At 43.1% G+C, this 22,761-nt stretch overlaps 1 protein-coding gene across 2 annotated transcripts; it reads left to right on the top strand.

The window, feature by feature from the left end:
- Positions 1-655: 655 nt before the first annotated feature.
- atp1a3b (ATPase Na+/K+ transporting subunit alpha 3b) lies at positions 656-21,217 on the top strand. Of its 2 annotated transcripts, none has more exons than XM_068735130.1 (23): positions 656-846; positions 981-1,073; positions 11,579-11,659; positions 12,317-12,376; positions 12,650-12,853; positions 13,061-13,174; positions 13,457-13,591; positions 13,719-13,836; positions 14,041-14,309; positions 14,719-14,917; positions 15,037-15,281; positions 15,384-15,576; positions 16,286-16,461; positions 16,585-16,721; positions 16,825-16,975; positions 17,619-17,787; positions 17,891-18,045; positions 18,186-18,309; positions 18,553-18,698; positions 18,792-18,922; positions 19,056-19,157; positions 19,276-19,367; positions 19,646-21,217. In XM_068735130.1, exons 2-23 carry the CDS (start codon positions 1,068-1,070, stop codon positions 19,672-19,674), a joined length of 3,036 nt encoding a protein of 1,011 aa, XP_068591231.1. In that variant the 5' UTR covers positions 656-846; positions 981-1,067; the 3' UTR covers positions 19,675-21,217. The 2 variants fall into 2 exon arrangements, with proteins under 2 accessions (XP_068591231.1, XP_068591229.1); XM_068735128.1 differs by having other exon boundaries at positions 11,540-11,659.
- The last annotated feature ends 1,544 nt before the right edge of the window (positions 21,218-22,761 follow it).

Below are 22,761 nucleotides of genomic sequence, written 5' to 3'. Positions count from 1 at the left end.
GTAGATACCATTTTTTACAACTGTCCTCATAAATGTCAAGTAGAGTAACAGTTCCAGAGACCCCTATCATTGTGCTGAAACAAGTCAGGTTGGATTCTGTAGTTTACTTCAACTGAGGTACGCCCATGTCAGTAATTTTACCTGCAACACTGAGAGCAAGAGTCCCTCCACATCAGCTAAAACTGCTGAAGTGGCATATGCAGGTGCACACCATGCTCATGACAAGACCAACACGACCAATGAGACATCCAAGGATGCTTATCACATGCATTATTGCACACAAATCCACTATTTTATGTTAGGTAAATACAATGCATGATGAACAAATACAATCACGACAGCTAGAATCTAACCTTGTGCGTCCATTTATATACATTTTCAGCCTAGAGACTCGCGACGCTGCTGGCTGCAAGCCTCGGTATTCTGCAGTAAAGCAGGAGTGGCATGAATGAGCTTTCTATTGGCCTGCTTGAAGACTGTTATTAAACCAATTGGTTAGCGATCCCATCATCGATGAGACGCTCCGAATTATGATTGGCCAGCTGCGCTCGTGGGGGCGGGAGTAATTGCCCCTTCGCGTTCGCTCATTTGCTTAGGCGGCGCTTCTTCCACTGGCGGAGTGGTGCGGCTAAAGGAGTACTGCGGTAACTGGCAGAGCCGCGGAGGGAGATCAAATCCTGAAAGAATAGCAGTGCGGCTTGTTAGTTTCGCCGGTCTTTCTCCGCAAGTATCAGAGAGCAAAGGAAGGAAGCGCATCCCCGCGTGATGCTCCGCTCGAGACCGCAGCATTTCATTTGAAAGACGTCTCACTGGGGAGGGAAAGATTGAAGCCTAACCCGTTGGAAGGTTTGAGAGACCGTTTATTTAAGCCCCAAAACAACATTTAGTCAGATCTATAAATAACTGCCATGACGTCTTTTTTTCCATTTTTAATTTAAGCAACCCTGAAAACTGAGCATATTCTCTTTTATTTTTTCAAGGCAAGGCATTTTGATATAATTCAACGCGAGGGGCTGACACCTCTCAAGCCGTGCATCACCTGAGAGGAGAAGAGTGACTGCGCCAACATGGGGGTAAGACTGACGATTCCAACTTTTTAACTGCGTTGTACCCCACCTGAAGTGGCCTGAGAAATAAGCGACAGCCTGATATTTCACCCCTGACAAAGAAGGGCTGATGTGATGTCATTTTTTCCTCTATGGAAATCCCGCTTGTCTCAGTGACATTGACTCTAATGCGGAACTGTGTTTTACTCTGGTCTCCTGGACTGCGACAAATTGATGTAGCCAGTAGCTTCTGTCTAGTGCGGCTATATAAAGCAGCGGCATTTCACTACACATTTTTATTTGACGTTTGCCTGCTTTTCATTTGAATACCAATTTTGCTGTACGTTAACTGAAATATTGAAATTTGATCGGATCATGTCATTTTGTCTCATTCACTCGGTCGCTTTGAACAGACACCGAGATAAAATATGAAAACTGATGTCCAAAGTGTCACACGTAGAGTGGGTGTGTGTGGTTTAGAGGTTGTCAGTGTCATGTGTATTTCAGGTCTCTGATAGGCCTACTTCGACGATAACCTTGCCAGCCATAGTAGGCCTGATCGGTTTATTCTTACCAAGAGCTCTCGTGTGGGAGAGAGGGGGGAGGGGGTTGCACTTGTTAGAGACCTATTCTGTTCACCCATCATTTACCTGTGGTTTAAAACAACTGCATTTTGTTACATTTGAAGGCAAAAAAAGGAGGCCTACATGATGTCCTAGATCCTTCTCAGTGATCAATGGACAGGATGTACTGTGACCTCCTTCACGCCCTCGCTGCCCCCCGTCTCCGCCCCTCGTTTGCGCTCCTGCTTTAAAGCCCGCTGGCACTGCCCTCTCTGCGGCCCGGTCCAGCACGAGAGAAGCATCTGGCGGTGAACCGGGAAGATGCTGAGCCCATCGCGTCCTTGCTATCAGCGGAGGAGTCTCATCCTCGGCACCCGATGACCCATGCGTCATAATGCGGTTACTGGGAGTAAGCGCCTCGCCAGCTTATTTCCCCTTTAATTTGTGACATAACAGGGACTCTATAATCACCAACAGTGAACACATTTACACAAACTACAGATTAAAGAAGTGATGCGTCCACTAGGCCTTCACCAGGAGCACGATGTGCTTGTTACAATGAAGTAGTATGAGAGCTCTTATCTGGTGCGCGCACCGTTAAACCGTAAAAAAACATCTGTACTGTTTCTGGTTATATATAGATATATATACACGCATTAGTCATGCAAATGAATCACAAGAGGCTGGTGGAAAAACACAGCGCTCCCGGAAAATGCCACGGTGCAGATGCGACTGCCGGTCAGAGCTATTGCGCAATTTCTGCTTCATCTCCATCCTGCGGAAGGAGTTGTAATTTTTAATCTCCGACTGCGGTGTGTCTATTAAATGATGCGGTGGCATGACGCCGCAGACAAGGGACCATGCGGCGCTGAGAGATATCCAGCGCTGCAGCGGCTGTACGGGCAGATGTCATCGCAGTTACACAAGCATCTGAAATGCAGGCCCATCTGCTGCGAGAGGCGTTCAAGATGAAGGATTCGGCTAACCCGGCAGCATTAGTGGGCACTGCGTCAAAAGCGATGCGAGTGCAAAAGGTGCTTACGCATCACGGTTGTTGCTGTGTGCAATGGAATGGTGTGTCATTTCGGCAGATGCCGCAGCTCTCATTTTTTTGTAAAGCAGAAAATGAGCGTCAATGGCGATCCGCTGTTTCCTTGACTTTCACTCGATGACGGCTGAGGTCACCCTGAATGAAAAAGGGGATGGATGGATGGATGGAGTGATGGGACCGATCTTGTTATCACGCGTTGCCGGTCGACTACACTTCCTTTCACGCTCTCTCCATCTTTTTTTTTTTCCGCGAATCTTGCGATGGCGCACTGTGCGATGGCATTGCCAGCTGTCCTTTCCCAAGGCCGCGGGGGGCATCGCATGCGACGTGCCTTCTGCGTCAAACCGGGGGCGGGGCCTCTGGTGTGGAAATTCCCTGCTAAGAGCTGTGATAGGCTGGCACGAGGAGCACGCAGAAAGGACAGTGCTTAGAGACAGCAGTGATGCTATAGAGCAAAGCTTTGGCATGTGTCAGGGATACTAGAGAGGCAACTGGCACATTTTGTTTTACACAGAGATGGATAGTCCTAATTTGGCAGAACATCTCTGAAGAAATGTATTTTCACTCACACACCCTCTCATCTTGCTCATTATTCTCCTCTCTGCATGAGTGCAGCTATACATGGCTGATGCTGAAGAGGCTATAGGAGGAGATTTTCACCTTCAGGCACGTGATGCTGATGGGGGAAGGGTGCCTCTGCTGAGAGAGCAAGAATGACAAAGAGAGAGAGAGAGCGAGAGAGGGAGGAAGGGCAGTTCAGTAGTGGCTGGTGTGCAGGTGTAGAGGAAGAAGGAGAGAGAGATTTAAAATGACGGAGGAGGCGTATGGTGGGGGAGGACTGCCTGGCTGTATATCTTGTTACAGGATAATGACCTGAGGCTCACATTACCATGGCTCCTGTTTCCTCGTGCTGCACATTGTGGCATTGGTTATCAGGGGGACGGCTGACAGATGGGATAGGGAGATGAGGGATGTGGTTGGGTTGGATGATCTTCGTAGGACATTGACTGTAGGGTGAGTGTGGTGTGGAGAGGTGTGGTGTTGGTGGCCTGGTTGCCCCAGGAGAAATGAAGGTGTAGTTGTAGCACTGAGGCTTTGACAGAAGGTCATATTGGTGACGAGGGGTGTGGTTGAGCTGCTCTGAATGCAGCGTGGATGAGGAGAAGCTCCTGATAGTGTTGAGATCCCTATAAGATCCTTGATTAGACTCACTAAGTACCTGTGTCAAGACGTAACGGTTTCTAGAACAGCCTGTACTTTTATATATGGCACTAGTGAGGTGTGGGCAGCGACAGAGAAGAAGTTAGAAGGTGTCGGTGGAAGGTAGTTCAGGAGTATGATGTGTGGTGTGGCCTCTGCAGAGGCCCAGCCCTCCGTTTGGTGCAGAGTACTGCACATCCCTCCCCACTGCACCTGGTGCCCAATGCTGATAGGCTGCACTGTACCACAGCGGATCTGTCCCACGTGTCGCAGGAACCAATAGAAAAGCACGTCCATACAGGATCTGATCAACCGCGTGGTCTCTCTGACCACACAGCCAGCCGGGATGTCCTGTGGCCTAGGGGTCAATTAAGGTCAATATGTTGACCTTTCATGGCCCTTCATTGTCCCCTTCAAGCCTCTTGTAGGCTCCTGATCAATAGATATCCACTGTAATGAGGACATGTCCCCAGTGAGAGTACTGCTGAAGTCCAGATTTCTCTCGTGGCTCAGCAAAAAAACAGTAGTTTGCCTCCCCGCTAGTGTTAGACTAACGGGACAAGAAGCTTGTGTAATGCTAATAAAATGTAAAGGTCAGTGCTGTCGTCTTCATAGATTACTTTTAAACAGGATTACAGTAGACACAGTGATTGACGAACAGTTTTCCAACATTATTGTGTTGATTGTCTCCCATAAAGAGAGCGATTCAGAGGGGTATGGTTGCCTGACTACAACGACATGACTAATTCAGGGTGTTGTCCTGGAGATGTGTGTATGTTTGTGAAGTGTGTGTAAATGTGTGTAAATGTGTGCGTGTGCGCATTCCCTGTGTGAATACACCAAAGTATAACACTTGGCAGCCACAATGGACAAAGGCTTGTTAAAATCAAACACCTTGCTGTATTTGTTTAGTATTTTGTTACCACATAATGCTGCCGTTCAGTTAATAAGTTAGAAGTTGTTTTGGGATTTTCAGTAATTATATTCCTGAATAGTGAATGTGATTTTCCATTCATTCAGACATACTCAACACAACAGGACCTGGTTTAGAATCACAAAGCGACACATGCTTGAAAATCTCAACCGTAAATGGGTATTTGGCTTAGTCTTGATTTAGTTCAGTCAGCAGCTGTGTGTATGGATGCGTGCGTGCATGCACATCTGGACATATCTATGTGACCAGCTGCCTGCTGAGGAGTCGTGAGGTGCCCTCTCTCACCCCATGGAGAGATGCCATGTTCTCTATAAGCACCAACGAACCAAGATTTACAATGCTAATCTAGACCAGGCCGCATTCACACACGGCAAGACTCAAAAACTATAGCAAACACATCCCTCAGAGCTCACGAGGGTGGACAGTGCGTTATATAGAGCTAAAGATGAACAGTTACACAATTGTCTCTGTCAGATAAACAGATGAAGACGATAATGGGACGGACAGAGTGGATGGGGGCAGGAGGGATGGCAATTTAAGTTGACATTTTGAGTTTGGGTTGTTTTGTTGACTTTCTTGCTTTTGTTTATTTAAAATTTTTTAGAGAGAACACTATAAAAATGATTTGAGCGCTAAAAAGAGTTAATCTCTCTCTGTCTCTTTGTGTTCATGTGATTTAGAGATTAACATTTTTTTAGTGCTCTTAAGCAGCATCAATCTTCTCTATTTCCGTATACTATTTAATTCCTTCTACTTGTACATGTTTTAATTTGAACTGCCACTCGGACGTAACAGAACGTCCCCTGGGACTGTTGTACTAGAAAAGTTTTACAACATCTTTTCCCTTTCTTCTTCATGTCTGTTATCTGGAATCTCCTCCTTTTGATACCTTTTCACTTTGTTAGGTAGAAAGATAAAAAAGCCTTCATATCACTCTAGAGGCTGATACAGATAAGCGAAACAAATATGTTAACAGTCTCTTTTACACAGCATTCAAATCCTAATCATCTCTTAAAAGTAACCACCTAATCCATTCGTTTACTCAGTACTGTTGGAAGACATTCACAAAATGATTGTGCGCCGAGACCTAATGATAAATGTGGAGATTGCACGAATGCATTTGATTTTCCTGAGAGAGAATTGCAGAGAAAGAGGAGTGATAGAGAGACAAAGAGAGGATGAAGCACAGAGGGCTAATCCAGTGTAGTAATCAGACTAGCTAATCCTAACAGCTATGTCCCTCGGCCCACGGCCTGAGCCCCCCACTGTGGCCCAGAGCCCTGCCATCCTGCTGCAAGAAACAGCAGATGGCTTAATGACCTCGCAAGGTCACACATACACACACACACACACACACACACACACGCATGAATGCAACAACACACATATACACACCACACGCATAGTATCATGTGTAGAGATGCAGAAATGTGATTACAAACCAGCACATATTTCACATGCAATATATGTTTATTCAATTTGTGTGTGTTCATACCTTTTTAGATTTTCATGTTTTGACAGATTTTATTTTTTTTCCCTTTACTTAATAATTCATAGAGACGATAGAGAGGGTCAGCAAAGTGTAGTGGAGATACAGTAATAAGTAGAGTTTAAAGATGCCTTATTGCTATAAAAATAAATGGCATGCAACACACTTACATTTATAATCATTTCATTGTGAGTGTACTTAAGCTTCTCTACAAGACAGACCTATGCAGTTACACAATGGCACTATATCAAGGAACTTTTTGTTGTGCACGAGCTAAGCAACTGGCCAGACTGAAGACAAAGGGCTTTCAACCTGCAGCCTCAATCATCTTACTGAACTACAACAGATGACATGAATTAGACTCAATATCTACTTAATGTTAGCTGTAATGACAGATAGAAATATAATATTTATGTTGTTATACACCACCATCAGACACTTTGTAAAACAGTTCCCATGAGCTCAGAGCAATGACAAATGAGTATTTCCTCAGCTCAGCTGTATATTCTGCAATCATGGTCATAGTGAAAAGTACGCAACAATGTCATGAGTGTAGCTCTGACATGCTCAGTGCAGACGAGCTGATAGGATCCGTGCATCTGGTTGCTCTGTACAAAGAGGAAGTGGAGACTAACATGAAACATGTGGTGGTGGCCGCCGATTGATAAAATGGAGCAGGGTGTACTTCTTCCATCTGCAAACCACTTCCTCGTATTGTTTTCACATTAAGAGAAACACACATTTTTGTATATGCACGTCACTTCTTCCTGTTACAGGATTCCTCATGTGTGCGTGCAATTAAAGCGGAAGAAAAGATGCTACATGCCAGTCCCAGTCCAATCCACCGTTGGTGGGCATGCCTCGACCCGTTGTCCTCAAGATGCTTGACATGATAATTCTCTCAGATGCCACTCCTGTCCATGATGTGAACATTACAGAGTAGTATTACTTGATTTCCATCTGCCAAAATAAATGACAACTGTGTAGGTTCAATGGTACATAAGAAGCCTCTCATTCAAGTTAGAAAATACACTCTTAACTGCCACTCCACATGTATTCCTAGTAGAATAGTGTTGTGTCTTATCATTTTATTTCACAATCTCGTTCTCTCTCTCTCTCTCTCTCTCTCTCTCTCTCGTTCACTCTACTCTACATCTCTCTTCCTCTATGCCGCAATGCGCGTAGACGCTGCACATACGGACTGTGGCCAACACAGTGACTCACCTCTGCTCACACAAACACACACTAATTCCTTGAATCAATTACCCGTCTGTGTTATACAGCAGTGAATACAGTGTCCAGTTACAGATGCATCAATTATTACTGGTTCCTGAGAACATCGGGGGATCCTAGGAGCACTAGGCCACTGCTGAGCTTGGTCACCATGGTGACTTGCCCTCCAAACACAGTCATTCATCAGGGGACAAACGCAAGATTTATTTTGGTTAGCCAGAGCCGGCCTGTAGAATAATTTAAGATCAAATCAAACACACAACCAGATACGTGAAGCAATTGGCTTTTTTGAACTATTGATATTTTAGGCTGATTTTTGATAAGCCAATATGTAACTGCATGTGAGTGATCGCACTATGTAATCCATAGAGGAGCATCCAATGTTTCCAATCCCTGACGATGTCAGAGATGTGTCTGTCCATCAGTCTGTTCGTCTGTGTGTTTGTGGAAGAGCGAGCATCTGTAATTCCAGCCACAAGTCTCTGTTTCCTTCCTCAGGACAGAGGGGGCTCATTACATTACCCAGAGCTGTGTGAGACAGCCGGACACCCACACAGACGCACACAGGCAGGTGCACTTTGATGTCTTCTGCAAATGCAAGGATACTCAAGTTATATATGTATACACAATATGGACTTCATCTTTCTCTGCTGAATAATTAAAATCAAAGTGGTAATGACAGAGTCAGATATACAGACAGATAGACCTGAAAACAGATGCGTCATCTAACTACAATAACAACAGATTTAAATGTAGACAGAAGTATAGTTTTTAAGGCTTTTACTTGTTTAATGTTTTTGCAAAAGCTTTCGCAACATACTGTAGGTGCAACAAAGATAAATCTTATCAGGTAGCAGGGTGTGTGTGGAGGAGGGACATGAGAGACTAACACACACACACACACGCACAAAGCCAGGTATGCACTTAAAATACTCCACATACTGTAAACACGACACAAGATAAATCAGTGACCTCTCTTTCATCTTTGAGTCATGCTGATAACTACTCATTCACATCCGCAAACACAGACACACACACACAGACACCCGGAGTGAGAATATAAGCTATTAGCATATGTGAAGTATCACACACACACACACCATAAGTTAGGTTTTGTAATCTATTAGAGTGGGGTCACTGCGGGTCAAACACTGACACAGAGCCAGCAGACAAAGTTTGCAGGTCAATATCTAATTAGAAGCATGAGCGAAGGGTGTCAACAGCTCTCTCTCTCTCTCTCTCTCTCTCTCTCTCTCTCTCTCTCTCTCTCTCTCTCTCTCTCTCTTTATCTGTCCCCGCTTCTCACCTCCCACTGATGTCTCCCTTTCCATGTGCCCAGCCGCGTCCGTCATCCACCCCCTCAACATCCATCTCTCCGTGTCCCTACTTTTCACCACGTATCGCTTTGTTTGGCACTCCTCTCCATCTCCATTCCAAACACTTCTATTGTCTGGGCATATGTGTGTTTGTGATAGGAAGAAAGTGTGTGTCAAAGGTTTGCGATTATAAATTTCAGTGTGCATATGCTCAGAAGAGCAGGTGCAACGTTGACAATGCTCCCTAAATGTGTTTTTGCAGCGTTTCTCATTGACTGTAGACAAACTAGCCACAACAAGAATATTAAACCAACAAATGCACTTACACACCTGCCTGTCTCTCATCTTTTAGATTATGGTGCCTATTTAATACTGATTAGAAGGTAAATCTGTAACTTTCCATATTAGTCAACACCCTTGATCTCTAAATAGAGATTTGGAGCCGTCCTTCATTCAGTTAGTCTCCAATGAACAATGACATGCATATAATACATACATGTATGTGCCAACACACCCTCTATCTCAATCGGAGCCACACACGCACACCGGTTCTGTCTCAGGGGGGATGAGCAGCAGTACTTTTCCACTGCATCAGTTTCTTCTTTATGCAGCCTCGGCCTCACCAGGCCTGCCTGGTCTTGCTGCGGCAAAGAGATTTGCTCACCTGCTCTTTTGTTTCAGAACGCTGTGTGTTTGCATGTGTGTGTGTGTGGGTGTGTTTGCAGTCAGGTCAAACAGCTCCTTCCCACTGACATGCTACCCTCTGCCTAACATGCTCGAACGAAGGGTTTAATTGTTTGCTTTGAATTCAGCAGCGGTCGTTGAGCAGCCCGCGCTCCACAATTAAGCGAGGGAGAGTTGTCATCCACATGCTGCTTCATGAAGCTGTTCTGTTTTTATGACGACAATCTAGAAAGACAGGTTTTTGTTACCACATAAAAATTCGAGGCACGATTTCACAAGAGTTTCACACAACGGCAGAACAACTGCAGCTCCCACGGTGGGAATTGAAGGGGCAAGTTGTTCTAGTTGGCAAGTGTGTGTTTTGGTGTGGTCTGGGTGTGTGAGTCTTTGTGGAGGACGTGGGATCTAAATTCATACTTTCTCACTCCTGCTTTTGTAAATATGTAAGTTTGGCACGTGATTTTTTACAGATTCATTTTAAAGTAAACATTAAGCATTAAGTCAAAGGAGACATCTGTTTGTAGTTCACATTGGTACTATGATATCAGATGCAAAGAAGGAAGTCGAGGAGCAGTCACCTGGAAATGCTGCACCCCTGATAATGTTACTGCCTGGTTGCACCACTAGAGGGTGCTTACTTTACTTCAGTGAATTTCACCACACAGTTGTTTTTTGATTTACTGTGAAGGAACACGCAGCCAGTGCCTCTTATCAATGAAATTGTAACTTTTAGCCAAATATTTTACACGCAACCCTTAATTAAGAGGTTTGTTGTTACTGACTATTAGTTATTGATGTTTCGGTCTGATTCAGGGTGAATTATGTGGCTTCCATATCAGCTGGACTTTGCTACTCTGTCATACCATCAGTGTATATTAATTTGACTGCATTGATCTGCCACCGTTTCCTTCATGACTTAGTTTTGTAAGTGAAGGGCCCGACCACTAGTACCCACTCACACCTCCTGGGAGGGATTTGTGCCTCTCCATGTCACCTCTGACCCTTGATGAGGAACATTTGTATTGACGTGGCCCAGCAAGTCAAGCTGCTCTCCTTCCGGACAACAGGCTAGAGTTACAGTTATAGACCTAAAAAGACCAAAATTTGTAGTGCTGGAGAAAATCTGGGTTATTAATAGTCCTCTCACATCTCGTTTAACAACATAAGCCAATTTCTGAGGGGATAATTATAGTTAGGAGAGTACCTGGAACAACAGGCAGCACAGTAAAGCAGGCGGAAGAGGACAAGGACATTTGATGTGTCTGTGTGTGTGTGCATGTACTTGAGACTTAATTTTCAATCTTTGACATCAAAGTGTCTCTGATGTAGCTGGTCTAGTAGTGTAGAACATATTAGAATCTAATCAGAAAGCCTTTGATGCTCTCTGTCTCTCTAATGCCCTTGCTGCTAGATAAATGAAAAAGGCCAGGAAGCGATAAGTTAAAACCTACAGGTTAAACCATTTGCACTTGATTGTGTCCATCAGGCTGTTGTGAACATCTGAGCAACAATTACTTGATCAGTGGAGGGATGAAATAGATGTGGCCAGCAGACAGGAGTCACATGCTTTAATGTGTGGTAATAGTGCACGCTTAATGTGGAGGGTTTTGTTCAGAGAAAAACACCAGCTACCTTTCACGTCTTCAATTCTTAAGATATTTGGTTTTTATATGCTCTTCATCTGACATCCTTCTTGTAAACGAAATACAGGCTACTTCACGAGGCCACTTCACAAGGGTACAAAATTATTTACTGTGTAGTGAAAGAGAAACCTCAAGGGCAATTCAATAAAGCCTGCTGGCTCCTTCAGTCTTACTGGTAAATACTGTTAGAATGCCAGACAATACGGTTCTCTGAATAATTAAAGCATTTAATGGATTTTCAGAGCCAAAGTGTAGTTTTTAGTTTGTTAATATAATGTTCAAGCCAAGAGAACAGTTAAGATTATAAACAAAGGTGCATAGGCTACTATCTCCTTAATCTAGTCCGAAGGCATGTATAAAACATGTGTGTGTGTCTGTAGTATGGCCGGTCAGACAGTTACCGCGTTGCCACCACACAGGACAAAGATGACCGTTCCCCCAAGAAGAAGAAGGGGGCACAGACCAAGGACATGGATGACCTGAAGAAGGAAGTCCCCATTGTAAGTAAATCCTTCTCTTATCTGTGATGAATACTTGTGGAACTGAGTGTTGGCATAAAATATGTTTGAGACCAATTCAATTTTAATCCTGTCAGTCAAAACCTGATTCGTTTGACACCTAAAGTTCCCTAATTATTAATATTTTTTTAATGCCATCCAAGCATTTTTAGGATGCGTGTAAATGATTTAAACTTTTGAAAAACAAAAGAGAATATTTTTGAGAATATAGTAAAGGTAAAATGAATTGACACCAACTCTGTTGGAGAGAAGGGAAATCTTTCTCATGCAGGCCAAAACAAAATGTATTTTTGCTGGTATGAGGGGTGACTTGTTATCAGGAGGTCGTCACTTTGATCCCGCATCCAAGCGCAAGAAACAGACACCTGGGTCGCCATATATCTGCCCCAATACTCTTATCTTTCAGGTGAACTGCATGCAGTACATTTCCAATTACCTTGACTGCCATTAAGTTATTGGATGTTCTGAAAATGCAAAAAAAAGAAGCTCAAAACTAATTTTTATTACATATCAGCATAGTTCTTGATTCAATTTGGACTATTAAGATATTCAAATAAATTGTACTTGCATGCAAAAAATGGCAACTACTAAACATACTGAGCTACGCAGAGTATTGATTATCTCAGTTTTTTTTTCCAGACGGAACATAAGATGTCCATAGAGGAAACATGCAGGAAATACCAGACTGACATTGTTCAGGTGAGTTGATGATATTTGTTGTGAAAAGCAAGGTTGGCTCTCTGATATATATATATATATGTATATGTATATGTATATATAAAACATATTTCTCTCTGTACGTATGTACAGCTATGGTTTGAGACAGATTTTCCAGTTGGCCACTAGGTGGCATACTTCTCTTGTTTTATTACAGTGTTTGACAATGCAACTCCAAAGTCATACTCAAGAAATATGAGATCGTTAACAAACTGAAACAAATGTGTGTTTTCATTGTCTGTGTGCTCCCTCCAGGGGTTGACCAATGCCAAGGCAGCAGAGTATCTGATCAGGGATGGTCCCAATGCTCTCACCCCTCCTCCCACCACCCCGGAGTGGGTCAAGTTCTGTCGCCAGCTGTTTGGTGGATTCTCCGTCCTGCTGTGGACTGGCGCCATCCTTTGCTTCCTGGCTTACGCCATCCAGGCAGCCACTGAGGACGATCCTGCAGGAGACAATGTGAGCATCCGCACACACATCCACACACTTACTCACATCTGACCCATCTACACCTCATTAACACATCCGTCACACTTCCCACTCTGAAGTACAGGCATTAATAACACCTTGACAAAGGGATTTTAGCATTACACACACTGTATCCAGTGCTTTTCCACAGACCACACTCACATATGTTTGACTGTTTGTCTCTCTGTCTCTCTCCAGTTGTACTTAGGTATTGTGCTCACAGCTGTCGTCGTCATCACTGGTTGTTTCTCATACTTTCAAGAGGCCAAGAGCTCCAAAATCATGGAGTCTTTCAAGAACATGGTGCCTCAGGTAAATATGTGTTTGCTCGAAAGAAACCAACCTATGTCTGAAAGCTTATTTTGATTCCATCTGCCTGAAAATAGTTATTCATACTGTGCGTTATAATTGAATGGATGAATTCTTTGCTAACAATATGTTTAGTCAGACAGTTCTTTTCACATGAAGAGATGGAAAAGGTCTTTGCTTTTTTTGCTGTAACTCCACATTTTCTGAGACACCATGTTTCTCTAAATATTGTGCAACGCCTGTGTGTTTGTGTGTTTTCTAACCATCACTGTTATCTCCCTGCAGCAAGCGTTGGTGATCCGTGAGGGTGAGAAGGTACAGATCAACGCTGAAGAAGTGGTGGGTGGAGATCTGATTGAAGTGAAGGGAGGAGACAGGATCCCTGCTGACATCAGGGTGGTTTCCGCTCATGGCTGCAAGGTACACACACACACACACACACACACACACACATACACACGCACACAAATACACAGTACACACACACTCTATGTCTTGCTTCTTTTTGTATGCAATTTCATGTTTTACTTTCCCTGTTTCCCATTAGGTTGACAACTCCTCCCTCACAGGCGAGTCAGAACCTCAGAGCAGGTCACCTGACTGTACCCATGACAACCCCTTAGAGACCCGAAACCTTGCTTTCTTCTCCACCAACTGTGTGGAAGGTATGGTCACCATGGCAATAGTATGACATGCTATTATTAACTTGTGTGCCTGTGGTTTTATTTAAAGCCCCCAAATTGAGCAAATTATTTAAATGTATGCATAATTCTAACTGAGAGAAAAATGTTCATAGGACTAATCACACAGGCACTGATTCTTCAAATTGTATTTTACATCATTATATGTGTGCTCTTTTTCCAAACCAGGCACAGCTCGTGGCATTGTTATCTGCACCGGAGACCGCACAGTCATGGGTCGCATTGCTACTCTGACCTCTGGCCTGGAGACCGGCAAAACCCCGATCGCAAAGGAGATTGAGCACTTCATCCACATCATCACAGGCGTGGCCGTGTTCCTGGGTGTCACCTTTTTCATTCTGGCCATCATCCTGGGTTACTCCTGGCTGGAGGCTGTCATCTTCCTCATCGGCATCATTGTGGCTAACGTGCCTGAAGGGCTGCTGGCCACAGTCACTGTAAGTGGACAAATAATTACATATGACTTTGAATTAGATACATTGGTATCATATGGTATATTTTTTTTGCAATCTGTTGTTTTTGCTTTATTTTATTTTTTTATATGTTGGACCCGTCGCATTTTCTTCATTTTATTTCTTTGTTTGTACGTCTTTTATCAATGCATGTGATTACATTTTATTACATTTAGTTAAGTTGTTAATTACATTGCTTTGTATGTTATTTTTATTACATTTCTCTTTCATTTTGAAAGGTGCTATGACAATAAAAAAAATACTTTTTTTTATTTAATCGTACCGTGAGCTCACTTTATTTAGCATCAAGAAACAGAAAAAATGAATTCTGGAGCTTTACAGGTGATGCATCCAATCCAAATAACAATTAACCTATACATGTATTTGTCTGCAGGTATGTCTGACCCTGACTGCCAAGCGTATGGCTAAGAAGAACTGCCTTGTGAAGAACTTGGAAGCTGTGGAAACCTTGGGCTCCACCTCCACCATCTGCTCTGACAAGACAGGCACCCTGACCCAGAACAGGATGACTGTGGCCCACATGTGGTTTGACAATCAGATCCACGAGGCCGACACCACTGAGGACCAGTCTGGTTAGTGACGATGGGGCGAACAGCCACCACTGATGAATTATGTAACAACTATAAAAGGGATAAATGATAACTACAAATCATGAAGGTTAATAATACCCTCTCTCCTGTTCCCACTTCAGGTGCCTCTTTTGACAAGAGCTCAGTGACGTGGCTGTCTCTGGCTCGTGTCGCTGGTCTGTGTAACCGCGCTCAGTTTAAAGCAGGACAAGACCAGCTGCCCATTCTGAAGCGTGACGTGGCCGGCGATGCCTCAGAGTCAGCCCTGCTGAAGTGTATCGAGCTGTCCTGTGGCTCAGTAAGGGCCACGAGGGATAGGAACAAGAAGGTGGCTGAGATCCCCTTTAACTCCACCAACAAATACCAGGTAAGTAACAGGTTTTATTAAAGCTGTGTACACAAGATATAACCCACATGCACAAACACCATGTTCATTAAATTAAATTAACATTCTGCTCTCCTCTTCCAGCTCTCAGTGCACGAGACAGAGGATCTCAATGACAACCGCTACCTGCTAGTGATGAAGGGAGCCCCTGAGAGGATCCTGGACCGTTGCACCACCATCATGATGCAGGGCAAGGAGCAACCTATGGATGAGGAGTTGAAGGAATCTTTCCAGAATGCCTACATGGAGCTGGGAGGACTGGGAGAGAGAGTACTGGGTAGGTATAGATATAACAGGAGAGATTCAAAGATACAGGGGGGGAGGGAGGGTGACAGTGTAAATACAGTCTGACTAAGCCCTTAGGGTCAAACATGGATTTTATGTCTTGTCCACTTTATTTAGATATTCCTCATACTATAATATATTTGCGTTTTTCAAAATCGCATCAATCCTTTGATTTTACTTTCTGAAAAAAACAACAACATTATTTTAGTCATTGCTTAATAGTTTATTAATTAAAACATATACCCTGCTAGAGCCACTACTGTTCTGAAAAAACTTGTATCTCCAGAAGGAAAAATAAAACGTCTTTGTTTTGTGACGATGCATTCTTCATATTGCCTAAGGGGTTTTAAATGGTTTCTGTTACATAAGAGGTAGACATCTTTCGGTAAAAAAAAAGACAAACAAACAGTTAAATCAAATTTGGAAATATATAGTTTTCATAGGACAGCGACGACATGCAACTAAATGGACATCGGTTGAATTACGGCTAATAGTAGTGTGACTGCAAACCATTAATTTTTAGCAAATATGCGACAGCTCTTGATCATACGCTTTTCAACTTAAGATCTGTCTTAAGACCAGGCACTATTGAAATGTAATTTTGTGATGGAAGTTATGTCAGAGGATAGGGATAGAAGGTCTGGGTTGATACTTATACATCATAAATCAAACACTAAATCTTGCGTTTCTTTTCACTCCAGGTTTCTGCCACGTGATGCTACCAGAAGATCAGTACCCCAAGGGCTTTGCCTTTGACACAGATGATGTCAACTTCCAGACAGACAACCTTTGCTTTATTGGCCTCATGTCCATGATCGACCCTCCCCGTGCTGCTGTGCCTGATGCTGTTGGCAAATGCCGATCTGCTGGTATTAAGGTGAGTTTTTTCTTGCAAGCCTAATATCAGATTTCTTTATTCCTTAAAGTCTTTTAGAATAAGGTTTTGTAACAAATTGTGTTTGTGATTATGGTAAAAAATGTAATTTATGTTGCTTGTTAGGTCATTATGGTCACTGGAGATCATCCAATCACAGCCAAGGCCATTGCCAAGGGAGTGGGCATCATCTCAGAGGGCAACGAGACAGTGGAGGACATTGCAGCTCGTCTCAACATACCTGTCAGCCAGGTCAACCCCAGGTAAAGAGTGCTTACAGAAAAACACACAAAATCAAACACAGTCATAAAAAACAATAATGGTAAATTACAAGACCCACATCAATGCTTCACTGTCTGTGTTCAGGGATGCCAAGGCCTGTGTGTGCCACGGTACAGACCTAAAGGATCTGTCTCAGGACCAGATGGACGACATCCTGAGGAATCACACAGAGATTGTCTTTGCAAGGACCTCCCCACAGCAGAAGCTCATCATCGTAGAAGGCTGCCAGAGACTGGTTTGAGCATTTTTAGATTCTTTTAGAGTAAAATGCCTTATGGGTAATGAATACTTGGGACGACTTGAACAAGTAGAGGTTAAATTCCTAATCCAAGCAGTGTTCTCCAAATGCTTTCTGTAGATTACATTGGGTACATTTGGGGACTTCATTTATAAATAGCATTACACTTTTACAACAGCAGATGGCACTAGTTATCTGTCGAATTTATTCCCTGACTAATACATAAAACATGTTGTTTTTTTTAACTGTGAGTGGTTAGATTACATAAAAAAAAAAAAAGATTTGAATTGAATTGAATTTAAATTAAATAAATTAATTCTAACATTTCAATATATTTGATTGCCATTTAAATGTGACAATTCAATTTCAGAGACATCTGTTCAGATCTTGAAAACATTTAGGCTGTTATCTAATCAGGGTTGTTTTAAAATTACACCAAAATAGTTTACTCATGAAGTATTGACTCGTTTAATAACATTGGTCATATGAATGAAGAGTATTAATCTCTAGCTAAAATAAGTAGGTCTTTTTAAGCTCAAGATACATGGGTAACTAAAAGATAAATACATTTAACAAGTATAACTTCTTCTTTATATTCATGCTATACAACATCATCCTCTCCCTCCTGCGTCTCTTCCAGGGTGCCATTGTGGCTGTGACAGGTGATGGTGTAAATGACTCACCCGCGCTGAAAAAGGCTGACATTGGTGTTGCCATGGGAATCTCTGGCTCAGATGTGTCCAAACAGGCCGCAGACATGATCTTGTTGGATGACAACTTTGCCTCTATTGTCACAGGAGTGGAAGAAGGTGAGAAGACCCAAAGGACAGAAGTGGAACATGTGATCCTTGAGGATGTACAGTACAAAAGGTTTCAGAGAGTGTAGTAACCTGTCTGTTTTTCCCTGTTCAGGCCGTTTGATCTTTGATAACCTTAAGAAGTCTATTGCCTACACCTTGACCAGCAACATCCCAGAGATCACCCCCTTCCTGCTGTTCATCATCGTCAACATCCCCCTGCCACTTGGAACCATCACCATCCTCTGTATTGACCTGGGAACAGACATGGTGAGATTTGATCAAACACTCACTGTCTTTTACGACAAACGCAGCTTTCACTAAATCTCTATCTCATCACTGAAAACTGCTCCTGTTGATAGGGCACATCTTAATGTACTAAAAGTTCCCATTTCTCCCTCGTCCCTCAGGTGCCAGCCATCTCACTGGCTTATGAAGCAGCTGAGAGCGACATCATGAAGCGTCAGCCCAGGAACCCATTCAGGGACAAGCTGGTGAATGAGAGGCTTATCAGCATTGCCTATGGACAAATTGGTAGGTGAAATGAAGATGGCTGCCGCTGATCCAAGCTCGGAATTGTCTTTGATCTGGATTGAAGTTTGATCCTAGTTGCCTGAAAGTCATTTTGTGTTTAAATCAATCTTTATCCACCTTTCATTGTTCACAAACAACAGCTGGATTCTCTTTGGACCTATCTGTAATGTTTTTGGGAAAACTAAATTAAAAAAAGTAAAAAATCTGTAACTTAATCTCTGTGTCTGTGTGTTTTGTTCTCAGGTATGATCCAGGCTCTTGGAGGCTTCTTTGCCTACTTTGTCATCTTGGCTGAAAATGGTTTCCTGCCCACTACACTAGTAGGCATCAGGCTCAATTGGGACGACCGCTCTTGCAACGACCTGGAAGACACCTACGGGCAGCAATGGGTTAGTGTGAAGTTTTTATGTGTTTAAGTGAACTTTCAGGCGCTTTCTTGTTTTGTTACTTTATTTACTGGTTCTGCCCTCTCTTGCACTCAGACATACGAGCAGAGGAAGATTGTAGAGTTCACCTGCCACACAGCCTTCTTTGTCAGTATTGTAGTCGTGCAGTGGGCTGATGTCATCATCTGCAAGACCAGGCGTAACTCTGTGTTCCAGCAGGGCATGAGGTGAGTCCAAATTTATTGTGATACCGACATACTTAAAAGTGTCCTTTCAGTAATTTATCTTTTTGCCAATGAGCGTTATATGATCTAAATTAGAGTAACATGTATATAACATTTGTTGTGTGTCTCCACCCAGAAACAAGATCTTGATCTTTGGCCTGTTTGAAGAGACAGCCTTGGCTGCCTTCCTGTCCTACTGCCCAGGCATGGATGTGGCACTCAGGATGTATCCACTAAAGTGAGTGTCACGTGTATCACATGGATACATATGCAGTCACTCTGGTTCTAAGACATATTGTGTCATATCTGTTTATTGATTATTTTTAATCCTTGTTGTTCTCTTGTCTCGCCTACAGGCCTAGCTGGTGGTTTTGTGCGTTCCCCTATAGTTTTCTCATCTTTGTCTATGATGAGGTCCGAAAACTTCTCATTCGTAGGAACCCTGGAGGTAAGTTTATAGCATTTAGGGGATCTATTGGCAGAAATGGAATAATATATATAATCATTTTGTTATCGTCGGACAGAGCAAGCCTAACTGTTTACCCGTTTCCAGTCTTTGTTCTAAGCTACGCTAACTGACTGCTGGCAGTACCGTACTTCCCAAAATGTTTACCTAGTCCTTTAACTAATGCTAATTTAATGGAAAATCTGCATAAAATATGACTTGAAAACACTGAATTGACTGTGAACTTGTCTGTGTTTTTCTTTCTCTCATTTGCACTCCAGGTTGGGTCGAAAGAGAGACATACTATTGATCAATGGAGCATCTTTGCTCAAGCCCCCTACATGTTCCACTTATTTCTCCTCCCTATCACTCCATCCCTGGCCAGACACACCTTCAGATGCCCCGCCCCCTTAAAGACAAAAACCGCTTTGAAGCAATTTTCATCACAACTGCCCCAAAGATTAAAAACAGCAAAAGCACCTTTACAACTTTCTACATTGACCCGCCCCCATTTCTCCCTATCTCCTATGATACTCTTTGCATGTGTTCTCTCACTGCTGTGTACATAAACCAATATATCTACCAAACGGCAGCTGCATATTGTGTATGTAGATTTGAATGAGCTAAGGATACGAAGGGAGTGTCCATGCTCTGCAAAAAAGGGCCATCCAGCTCCTTCCCCTCCCTGTTCTCCCCCTGCTCTTTCCCCCCTCGTCTGTCTCTGTACCTTCGTTCCCCTCTCTCTTTTCCCTCCTCGCCAACCCTTTGCTTGTCCTCCAATCACACAAAGATGTAAAGATCACACAGTGAGACCCCACCGCTGACACCACTTCGACTGCCACCTCTCGCCTCCGTCTCCTGTCTGTGGAGAACCAGCGGAGTGGTCATCTCCCTGTCGTTCTCGCTACGTCCATCTTCCTTCTATTCCGTTCTCAACGGCCACAGTGTTGTTGTTTTTTTAATATGTGGGGTACGGGGGGTTTCGATGATTTTACTTGTCTTTTTTATTTCCAAGACGGGAGGGGGGGTACGTGAGAGCTGCTTTTCCTCATTTAGGCCTAACAAAGCACACCTCATGGCGTCCTGTTCCCTCTCTCTTCCCCCTCTGTCTCTCACACTCCTCCCCTCCCCTCCCTCCTGCCCCGTTTGTCTCTGTTTGTGTGCACTGTGTGAACCATTGTCCTTGTTAATAACTATTACAGTACACCCCCCCTCCCCCCAAGTTGGTAAATACAACTCAATCTTTCTGTGTGCTCTAGGAAATCTATATAATTCTATACTGAATTTAAATGAAACAATAAAAAACATGTTGGAAAAACAGCTCGAGAGAGAAATTCATGAAGAATAACATCAACGATATTGGTGAAATAGGAAAAAGTGGGAGATATGTCTCTCTGTTTCTGTTTTTTGTTTGGTTTCAGTTGTTTTTGCTGGTTTTTCAGGAGGCTATTCTAAAACTGTAACAGCAGAGCAGGGTTTTAAGATTGTGTTTTTACCAAAAGACACAAGACACCAACCAAGGCTTTCAAGTCCTCGCCACTGCAGGTGTGCTGATATGATATCATGTGGTGAGTGGTGATGAAGAGACCATGCACCTGCGGTCTGTTACCGGATCGGGACCAACCCTGGTTCGGTCCAGGTCCTGGTATAGCCCGTTCTGGCCTGGATCTTTGTGCATGTATGTGTTGGAGACCAGTGAAGGGCCAGCGGTCTCAGGCTGGATCCATCTCAGATGGCTGCAAGAGTTGAAAGTCAAGAAGAAGAAGAAGAAAAAAAACATAACTAGTAGAACATGTGTGTCAAATAAACAAAACCAACAACAATAAAACATCTAGAACATTTAATACAACCTAGACCTGTCTATGTGTCTTTCTGTCGAATGAAAAACTACACCTCACAAAACACTTTATTACAATAATAAGCTAATCTTTTAGGTCCTGTAGTCTTTATCTTTCTTTAGTGCTCTTTCTTGAAAACAGCTTATGATATGCATCTCTCATGAAGGTGACACATTCGGACTAAATAAAAATAATGTCATGCCATACCTTACTATAGACCTGCAACACATACTCCCTTTAAAAGTTATATGTTACATTTTTGCTAAGTCTGCACCAAAGTAGCATTGATCCTTGTGGTCAAATTTAATTGATCCTATAGTGTTAGGCCGTATCACTGTCGATTATAACATGCTAATGACATTGATATTAATTTATGATGACTGGAATACAGATGCACTATTATTCCAAGACTTATTCGAATGTGATATTAAATAATCATATTTTATATAACCAATAATACATTATTTCATCACACCTCAGTGGTAAGTAGTGTACAATGCAGCAGAAAAATTATTGAGTAGAAATATGATGTTGGGATGCCACCTAGTGTTTAATTATATGCACTTCAACCTGCTAACTGCATAATGTTAAAGAGCTCCATAGGAGGAAGGGTTGGCAGCAAACCAGAGTAATGCACCAAACCACTCTGTAAATGTGTCAGCCGTGTCTGACATCAACACTTGTGAGCTTCAGGATGACAGTCGCTGTCATGGTGTAAAGTCTTACAAGGGGAACAATGTCCTACTATTTCCCCAAACTCGTTTCTTCAAGACAATAAAAAATCAGAAATAGTACATGAATGATGTGTTCAGGAAGGAATAGCAACTTTTATGACTTATAAAAGTTATTTTCTAAAAGTTACATTACCGCAAGCAAAACAAGGCAGTATATCTTTAATCTTAAGGGAACAGGCTGTAACTGTGCTACCTCTCTGTGCCACAAGGGTCATCTATTTAAAATGAGCCTCTTATTGCCCACCTAGTACACAAATAAAATAAAAATATACACAATATACAGCTTTATGTGAGAGATAAGCATTTGGGTCGTTTGGGAGGTCACTTTGCCACATCCTGTGAACATTTACCACGTCTCTTTGAGTGACAACGCAAAAACTTTCTGGCACCGCTCTACCACTGTCCAATGACAAATGCAGTGTCTCCTGCTCTCACACACACACACACACACACACACACACACACACTTTCTGTCATTCCCACTGACAAACACACTCACACTCTCACCCCTCGCTCTAATTTCCCCTGTGTCTCTGCAGTGAGCTCACTGCAGTGCGACTTTCCTCGCTCACCCCCCTCGCCACCCTCTGTATAATAGAATATCGATCGTTCGCCTTTGCCGCAGTGTGTGAGCGAGTGTGTGTCTGTGGACGTGTGTGTGTGTGTGTGTGTCTGACTGGGGCCCTCCAAGGTCATCGCCATGGCAACCCGAGCATGGGGGTCCTTCTTGCTGTGCTGTCACGGAGCACAGGTCACAGGGGTCACATGAAGAGGGGGACAATAGGGGGTTGGTGAGCGCTGCAGTGTTTGGTGTACTAGAGATAG

The sequence above is a fragment of the Cebidichthys violaceus genome, unplaced genomic scaffold (assembly GCF_023349555.1).
Source record: "Cebidichthys violaceus isolate CVI_PGR_0920_01 unplaced genomic scaffold, fCebVio1.0.p SCAF_7, whole genome shotgun sequence".
Classification (NCBI taxonomy): domain Eukaryota; kingdom Metazoa; phylum Chordata; class Actinopteri; order Perciformes; family Stichaeidae; genus Cebidichthys; species Cebidichthys violaceus.
The sequence above is the reverse complement of the archived record's forward strand: the minus strand, read 5'-3'. Positions and strand labels throughout refer to the sequence as shown.